The 9,554-nt window shown below is 33.6% G+C and overlaps 1 protein-coding gene across 1 annotated transcript; it reads right to left on the bottom strand.

Moving 5' to 3' along the window:
- Window positions 1-2,582: 2,582 nt before the first annotated feature.
- On the bottom strand, window positions 2,583-7,365 carry LOC122600785 (KH domain-containing protein HEN4-like). The gene is made up of 7 exons (XM_043773545.1): window positions 6,623-7,365; window positions 5,119-5,757; window positions 4,756-5,028; window positions 4,392-4,655; window positions 4,231-4,310; window positions 4,009-4,120; window positions 2,583-2,859 (listed from the first exon to the last, which is right to left on the bottom strand). Exons 1-7 carry the CDS (start codon window positions 7,280-7,282, stop codon window positions 2,722-2,724), a joined length of 2,166 nt encoding a protein of 721 aa, XP_043629480.1. The 5' UTR covers window positions 7,283-7,365; the 3' UTR covers window positions 2,583-2,721.
- Between the last annotated feature and the right edge of the window lie 2,189 nt (window positions 7,366-9,554).

Raw genomic sequence — 9,554 nt, 5'->3', positions numbered from 1 at the left:
TTCGTCACCATTCCCACTGAATTTGGGAATAGGAGTGTTTGAGTAGTGCACATGCACGTATGGGGAAGTAGGAGTTGGTAGAGGTGGTGGTGGATTATTGTTATTAGTTTCATTAAAAATAGCAGGAGGTTCAACATTTAAAGGGTTTCCTTGTGTATTATCTGGGTTGGCCATCAAGAAAAGCATATCTAGGCAAGTATATTAGCCTTTGGCTCTGATACCAATTGTGAAGTCCCTCACTCGATGGTTTAACCCACAAGTGTAGAATAACAAGGTCAAATATGCACTAGATTGGAATAGTATTGCTTATAATATAAGTGCAAGAATATAAATAAAGCAATAAAAACTTAAGCAATAAATAAGTAAACAAGTAAGTAAAAGGTGGAACACAAATGTAATTTTCAATTGTATTTTATTTGTTGATGTTAAATAAAATACAAGGTTTTTGCGGAATCAAGATATTACAAAGTAAGTATCTAAACAACCTTATGAATTACAAGTGATCTATATTTGCTAAATAAACTCCTTGAACGAAATATCTAAAGTTGTGAAGTATAACTGTTAATATCGAGAGTATTTAGGCAAACACACCATATTGCAAAAGTGATTTGGACGAGGGAAATGACTTGGTATTTATAAGCAAAAAGAATTAACATTTAATTCTTTTTGCCGTACAAATAAGGTTTCATGCATTTAAGGAATATAATACTTATTCCTTAAAAGCATTGGTTAAAGTGCATGAATAAAGTCAATATGATGTGACTTGTAACACTTTAACCAATCACCTTTACACGCGTGTAAGAACTTTTAACAAAAGACAAATGGATTCTTCGGATAAAAGCGTGCAAAGGCAAATAAGTCAATTCCTCGTAATCAGTGTTCAGACTTGTAAGGTCTAGAACACTACCAAGGACTCCAGTCAGGAGATCTGGTAAGACTAACAGTAGGCTCCGCCATTTGTCAGTCTTCTGTCTTCAGACTTCAGTCTTCGACTTTAGTGAGAATGTCTTCGGTGGATAGATCTTGACTGGAGTGAAGTCCAGTGAACCAATCTGGTGGAATCCATATTCCTGTACAAGTAAATGGTTCACTGGTCTTCTCATAATTTCTGGACAAATATTCAGAGGACTCCAGTCTTCTCGTCAGGAGTAAGTCCAGTAGATCTGGATCTAACACACTTTTCCTTCAACTCTCTCACACTAAGTTTAATACACCTTATTGAATGTTTCAAGTTAGATTGTGTTAGGGTTTTTCATCTTTATCATCATCTTAACAATATATCAAAAGTTGGGTTCTCAAAGTGCAAGGAAACTTCTCATTCGGGTCATTTTCGGGTTTGACACTTTGGTGGAAGATTTGGTTAGTTAAAACTATCTCATATTCACCATTTCATGTTTATAATCATGTTTCTAGTCATATTCAAGTGTTTTTGGGTCAAGAATCAAGTCAAAAACGAGTTTGGTCAAACTAGGGTTCCATTAGGGTTGAAATGGGTTAAGGATCAATTTGAGCAAGATTTGGTGTTATCCATCGAGTTTGTGATGTGGGTTATGTTCATTTATGTTTAAGTTTGAGTCTTGAAGCTTCTCCTAGTCGATTGTTAGGTCAAGATGAGTTTTTAGTTTGAAATTTAGGGTTTATGCACGGCACTGGGAGCACGGCCTTTGTTCTGCACAAAAGTCGTGCTCCACTGTCCTCACAGATACTTTTCGGTTCCCGCTTCGTTCCATATTCAATCGACTTGTAACTTCAAGGGAAGTCTTATAACATCATTCTAAGGTTAACAAAACTGTTTAAACTCAAATCTAAGCACTTTGATTTTCATGTCGATTTTTAATGCTAGGTCATTAAAACGTATTTGACCAAAACTCTTCCTTTGTATCCAAACATCCTAGAGTCACTTCTAATGTACCTACGGTGATTTCAAAATTGTATAACTAGTTAGACCTTATCGTTAGGATACCTTGTGATGCTATAATTATGATCTGTATAAAGAAATTGGATGAAGAACTCTTTCTAAAGCTTTCTTTATATACCGGATCAAGCAGATCTAGTTTACTTTCCGTTATACGAATATATAATGAAAACTCTCAAAAAAGTCAGAAGAATTTCAAGTATGTAATGTCATCTTTCTTTCCAAAAAGATTATGAAGATGAGTTAAGCACCACCTATCTAAACAACTAACAAGAAACAAACCATCAGGATAAACTATTTAATAAAAATAAGTCAAAATAACTTTGTACGAAACAATAACAAGGATCACAAACATATATGCCATATGGGACAGAAAAAATGAGAATTACAATAACGGTTTTCAGCAATAAAACATAAAATGAATAACTTTAAAGGTTGATTTTGCCATTTCTACTCATCCGGCGTTCGATATTTTGCTTAAATGATCAAAACAACTGAAGTGTCATTTTTAGCTACTCGATATCATAGTATTTATAAAACTATATGTTCCTCATGATCTGGCTTGAAAACAGATCAAGTTGCGCATCAGGTTAAACCTTTCCATATTTTCATCCGGAAAGTAGCTACTTATAAAATCCACAAAAAGGAAAAATAGTTAGTGAACACATGACCTTCAAAGTATTACTTGCACTCAAGCTAAAAAATCTTGTTTTGCTTTTCTCTTTCCTGAAAGGTCATTCGCTATAACTCATATCTATAAACTAGATTAGATATTCAGCTACCCGGAAAGCTTGTCAAGTTCTTCATCACTGTTGGTCAGCAAGTATGAATGCTTGAAGGAGGGTTTGAGCAGACTGGGTTTCATCAGGGGTGCCAGATATGACAATGATCTGGTTGTTCAATCCTGAGCCGGCTTCATGTATTTCAACCTTTGCACCGGAAATCTGGTTTCATACAACACAAAAGTGAAATTTTGGACGATATTAGACGGTATACCAGCGTCCAGCACCAGAATATCTTAAAATAAAATGCTCCCAGATGACTCTTAATGAAGTGACAAAATAGACTACCTTTGACTTTCAACAGTTGAACAAGTTATAGTATCACTTTTAACTTGTCCCAAATATATTAGAAGAAATTAGATATTACGAACGGTGTAAACTGGAATTAACTTTCATTATGCCGTGTTGAATAAGACCTTGTAGGACAGCTAAAGCATCCTATTGTATTTTCTTAAAGGCACGTCTAACATCTACCAATCAAAGTCTACATAATGGAATCAAAACTTGTTAATCAATAAAGGGTTGTTTATATTTACGTTGTGGATTAATTATATGGTAATAGATATTTGAAGTCGTTGTAGTCTGATTTTTAACTTCTGAAAATATTATCATGTTTTTCAATATTTGATTATTAGTATGTATATATATATATGTTACAAAAAAGGTCTTGATTTGCATGCAAAGAATAGTAACGGGCTTATGGTTTTGGGACTGGCCAGCAACGGGCTTACGCTTTGTGTGTAAAGAATTGTAACGGGCTAATGGTTTTGGGCCTCACCAGCAATGGGCTTATAGTTTTGGGCAGGCCCAGTAATGGGCTTATGGTTTGGGTTTGGCCAAAGCTGTTTGGTTTTCTTTTACGGGCCTTGGTTCTAATAAAAAGTAAACCCAATTATCTAAGAGCGAAATAAAACAAGACTTTTTCACCCATCTTATATAATGTCTCCTCTTGTTCCACAACAAAGTTTATTTTGGTCATTTGATACACAAAATCCTTAAATAATTAGAATTTGCCAAACGCTCAAACGTGTCTATCTAACTATTACGACACTAAAGAATAAAAGCACATCCAGACACGGCCTTTCACAACCCCCATAGTATTAAAATTGATTAAGTCAAGTTATTCTGATTTTTAATATCAGAAAATCACTTTCAAGACACAAATGCAAACACCCCCTAGTAAAGGACCATGTTTATATGAATTAGGCAATAGCCCCCTCTCTTCTTCTTCAAAAAAGATATATATTCAGTCAAGGATGATTTTACATGATCAGGTTAATATTTGAAGTGCAGACAAACAAATTTAGTTACCTGTCTTAGACGAGTCAGATTGCTTCCATTCTCTCCATAAATCAACCCGATATCATTTTCTGGAATCATAATTTCCACAGTCGTATTTGTTACAATAGCAGATCTATTTCCTCTGCAAAAAAAAATTATTATAATGATTTTTAATAGGCTAATACAACAAACGTTGGTGTGCTTAAACTAAAACCCGTATCTATAAACATAGAGATGGTGTATGATTCAAACCTTCCAAGTTCAATGCCACCTTTATAAGAAGTAGATCCTCTGTCAACATCATGTCCATCCATCGGATTTCTATCTCCTGCCTGGAAACAATACATAGTATGACCACAAAAGCATAAAATAAAACATACCATACAAAAATAAAAATAAAAATAAATTGTTACTCGAGGTTGCGGTGGCCTGGATGATGAAGGATGATCTACATTACTGAGCGTAAGATTATCCATACTCTGCATCAAACTTGTATGCTGATTAAATTGATCAGTGGCAATGGAAGGATGCATTCTGAAAGGCGGTTGACCGCTTCCATGTCCATAAGCACCACTGATATTAGGGCCACTTGACTTTTTACAGAAGAAAATAAAGTTTCTCAGCCTGCGAGTGACACTGTATAAAGCATCTCGTACATTGGTTAACTCTCCTGTAATCTAATCAGCCGAAAAATTTGATTAATTCAGATTAAAAGCAAAATAAACTTAGAAAACTCTTGAGATACATTGAATGATATAAGAAACATAAAGATCTCACCAAAACTATTTGATCAGTCTCAGGAACAAATCTCGGGCCTTCTTCACCACCAACTATTTTAATATATGCACCAGTTACCTTTCTCATATCCGCAATTATGGAACCGCGTTTGCCCAGCAGACAACCCATATGGTTGGCTGGAATCACAAGTTTAGCAGTGATATGTGTTCCTGATGATGGTAAATCTAACCCCTTCTCATAGCCAGCCTCCACAGACCTATTGAAAACAAGAATGACACCATTCTGTGCAGGGGAGTTTCGTGACTCTGAGCTCTACAAAAACACAATGACCAAATTAACAGATTATTTTATAAGAAAAATATTATATATAAACATATAAGGTGTAAAATACAACTAACAAACCTCCATTGCAGTTATGGTGATTAATCGTTCCTCATAATGATATTCTGCTGGAGGTGAAATCCTTATGCGAGCACCTGATTCATTTTCTAGTGCTCGCACAATTGTCCCTGAGTTTCCTATTACTCCGCCTACCCTATCACTAGAACAAAGGATCCTGAAAACTATTTCATGCAGATCCTGAGAATGTCTAAAGTCCACTGAAGGAAATGCTTCAGCCTTTAAAGATCCAAAACGCTTAGTTCCTAAAGCATAACTAGAAGAGTTCCTAGGTGCAGGTTCTTCATTTGACGTTCTTGCTTGAGCTAAATCCATGTGCCCATTTGTTAAAGCATGTTCATAATTGTACCCATTTCGTAAAGCAGCTTCTTGACGATACCCATTTTCCAATGCAGGTTCATGGTTGTACCCATTTCGTAAACCAGGTTCAAGGTTGTACCCATTTGACGATGCAGGTTTCCGGTTGTACCCATTTGACAATGCAGGTTTCCGGTTGTACCCATTTGGTAAAGTGTGTTCACGATTGAACCTGTTGTTAGGTCTATCCAACACCGTTGTTTCTTTTTCAGAAAGGGGGCACTCTTGAAGACGACCAGAAATGGCGATAAGTGCCTTTTTAACCGCAAGAATGTCACCCTCAATCTGCCACAAGCAGAAAATTCACGACCATCACTAAACCCAACTACAGATTACAAAAAATAACTCAGATTTAACATGTGGGTATTCAAATTTGTTGTTCTTAGCAGAAAAATCCACAAGGTCCAGATCAGCCATCACTCGAAGTCACGACAAGTACAGCTCTCCAGAAAGGCCACACAAGGGTTGTCATTTTTTCCTTCTCTATATTTTGAACTGGTCAAAGTTAATCTTAAACAATAGAACACTAAACCTTTTTTTTTAAAAGAACACTAAAAGTTTTTAAATGGTCAAAACTTTGTTGAAAGAAAAAGATAATACCATCTTTTTTGAAATTTCCAAATACCAACTTGCATCATTAAAAACCACAAATCTGCATACACTACAATTCCCACCTACCCTCCAACACATATTTAGTTTCAAATTTTAATTTATGTATGTATATGTGTGTGTGTATCTACGTATATGATAAATCATATCGAGTGTTCAAAAAGTGATCCATGATTCTTCATTCACATCCATATCCGTATTCTATTCAATTCATATATATCCGCCGGACCCTGACCACCCTGTGGTTCTTTCAACCTAACCAACATTTATCAAGGACCAGCATCAGACAATGTACATACCCATTGTTAAGGTTTTAGACCTTGGGAAAATCCACCAGGTTCGAATGTCAACTTCCTACATTTGTAGGAGTATCATGTTTTCAAGGGGGTTTTCGAGAATCCTGTTTTCATCCCAGGCATGCATAGTTCGAGCTCCCCAATTGGATATCATTGTCTCGAATGCTAACTACTAAATCGTTGTTCCAAAAAAATAAACATAAACATAAACACAAACCTAGTAAGTAAAAGCAAGTAACACAAACCTCAATCAATTCATCATTAGGCAAAGCACAAGAAGGCAATCTTCCTTGACTAAAAATCCTAATCTTACAATTAGCCTCCTTCCTAATCTTCTCAATCCCTTTCCCACTCTTCCCAATCAAAAACCCGACATTATTCGTATCCGCAAGTAACCGACACGAAACAACACAATTATCATCAACATTCTCATTTGTTTCATAATCATCATCATTCTCATCAGCAGCTACATTTAATATCCTTTCATAAACCCTAACTAAACCCTCTTGTGCATTCGAAATACTTACATTCATATATATATCATCATTACTATTATCATTATTATTATTATTATTATTATAACTATTTTCATACCCATTACAAAACGACATTGTTTTGGTGAGAGTGGAATCAGCCGAAATCGAAATAACACGAAATTCGGAAGATGGGTTTGACTCAAGAAGACGAATCTTGGATGACGTGGCAGTTTGGAGATGTTTTATGATGGAACCGGATTTGCCAATGATGCCGCCAGCGCGAGAAGAGTGGCATAAAATTCGGAAACAAGTGGGTTTTGGAATGTGGGGTGTGGAGGTGGTGGTGGTGGGTGGTGGCGGAGGAGATGGGGAGGTGGTGGTGATGGCGGCGGTGTAAATTGGAAGGGAGGTGAACGGAGCGTCGTTCATGTCTCTGTGTGTTGGGGGTGGCGGTGAAAGTGGGGTTAGTCAAAAGGAAAGGAAGGAAAGGAGTCAACTACCTATCACTTTTCTTCATTTACAACTTTTTATATTCAAAGGTTTGTTTGGTTATTACTTTTTTCTATAAACGAACGAACATGGTATCCGTGCAATGCAACGACAGTAGTGGAGAAGTCAGTCTGCTTTATTAGGGATTTTTGGTATTTACGTAAAGAAAAAAAACAAAAAAGCCTAAAGGCAAATAAGGTATTTCAAAGACAGAAATATTTAATAGGGGGGATTTGCTTTATTAGGGAATAGAGATAAAACGGTTAAATATAATGTTAAAAATTTTGAGTAACTTGTATGAAGAATTCGTATACTCATAGTATTTTATATGAAAAGCTCACCTTTAAGTTTTAAAATAAATTTATAAGTATTTATGCACATTAATTATAACTTTAAAGTTGTATTTAGCACGACCTTTTTCTTTAATGGTAAAATATTACTCGTAATTGTTGAATTATAATGTTAGTTGTGCATTATAATAAGGGAAAAATGAGTGTGAGTTTGTCACACACCTAACTTAAGTGAAAAAACCCCTCATATAATATATTTTAATATTTTTTATATAATTAATAAATGATGAGCCCCGTTAAATTTATGGAATAATAATTGCAAGATTGGTCCCTGTGGTTTGTACACTTTAGCAAGGCGGGTCCCTTTTCGAGAATCGTTGCAATGGAGGTATTATTTTTAACACTTTTAAACTTTTCATGATTATTTGTTGTTAAAAAACTAAAAACATATTACCATTAAAAATTAAAGGGTATTATTTAGTGATGGATTTTTAAAAATTGAAAGTTTCTAAAACTTTTTAAAAAGTTAAAAGGTATTATTTAGTGATGAATTTTTAAAAAAATTAAAAGTTTATAAAACTTTTTAAAAAGTTAAAAGGTATTATTTAGTGATAGATTTTTAAAAGTTGTAAGCTTATAAAAATTTTTAAAAAGTTAAAACGTATTATTTAGTGATGGATTTTTAAAAATTGTAAGTTTATAAAACTTTTTAAAAAGTTAAAACGTATTATTTAGTGATGGATTTTTAAAAATTGTAAGTTTATATAAAACTTTTTAAAAAGTTAAAACGTATTATTTAGTAATAGACTTTAAAAAATTGTAAGTTTATAAAACTTTTTCTACAACTATTAATATAATTAATAATTAACTTAATTCAAGAGGTTGTAACATACAATTACTAACTCTGTTCAAATAATATAAATGTCATATTTGGTATTTTAATTATCTATCCTCGTGTTAAACACAGAAGAAGTTAAAAACATTTTTTTGGAATAAAAGATATACTATTAAATAAATGCAAATAAAAAACTTATAAATTCTAATTTACAAATATAAGAAAAAGCAAACTAGTAATTTGATATTTGCCTTAAAAAACAAAATCTTTGATATATTCTTAGAAAGTAAATATACATTATTATGTGAATTGGAGTTTAATCATAAATTGAAGTATTTATAAGTTTTAGAATTTTTAGTGGTAATATGTTTTTAGTTTTTTAAACAATAAATAATCATGAAAAGTTAAAAAGTGTTAAAAATTATATTTAGTTATTTAATAAGAATTTTGCTTTTATGAAAAAATTAAAAGGTATTATTTAGTAATGGATTTTAAAAAAAGTTACAAGATTGGTCCCTGTGGTTTTTCCATTTTAGCAATAGGGGTCCCTGTGGGGTGGAAAGTACATAAATACCCCCACACGTGCACACTTGACGGCCCCCTTTAACGGATCCGTCAAAATTGACCAATTTTGCAAAAAATTCTCAAAATAGAGACCCCCATTACAACGATTCTCAAAAAGAGACCCCTTTGCTAAAATGTACAAACCACAGGGACCAATCTTGCAATTAACTCCAATACAAAATTTGAGATATTTTTCACCCAACTTAAATGTGAGACAACTCCACCTTCAATTTCCCCTTATAATAAACACCACAAAGCTTTATATGGTTTTTGAAGAACAAGAGAATTAATAGTGTCTGTCATCCTACATTTTTTTACTTTACGTGAATTGGCAACAAACTTAATAATCAAAAAAGATTAAAGGTTAACAAAATAAGCTAAATCGTATGATTTTAAATGTTTTATTGTTTAGGAAAACATGTTAATTTGGGATACCATGATAGTTAATGCGTTAAATCATGTTTTCCATATTTGTGTCCATATCGAGAAGGCCAATAAAACCGCTTTATTGATGGTTTAATTA

The sequence above is a fragment of the Erigeron canadensis genome, chromosome 5, assembly GCF_010389155.1.
Source record: "Erigeron canadensis isolate Cc75 chromosome 5, C_canadensis_v1, whole genome shotgun sequence".
Classification (NCBI taxonomy): domain Eukaryota; kingdom Viridiplantae; phylum Streptophyta; class Magnoliopsida; order Asterales; family Asteraceae; genus Erigeron; species Erigeron canadensis.
Note: the sequence above shows the minus strand (reverse complement) of the source record. Positions and strands in the feature narration are given on the sequence as shown.

Coding starts and splice junctions, on each gene's coding strand:
- LOC122600785 (XM_043773545.1), bottom strand. CDS start 7,282: ATGAACGACGCTCCGTTCACCTCCCTTCCAATTTACACCGCCGCCATC. Junction 5,758..6,622: donor CTAATGATGAATTGATTGAG/GTTTGTGTTACT, acceptor TGCTTGTGGCAG/ATTGAGGGTGACATTCTTGC. Junction 4,121..4,230: donor GGTGGCATTGAACTTGGAAG/GTTTGAATCATA, acceptor TTTTTTTTGCAG/AGGAAATAGATCTGCTATTG.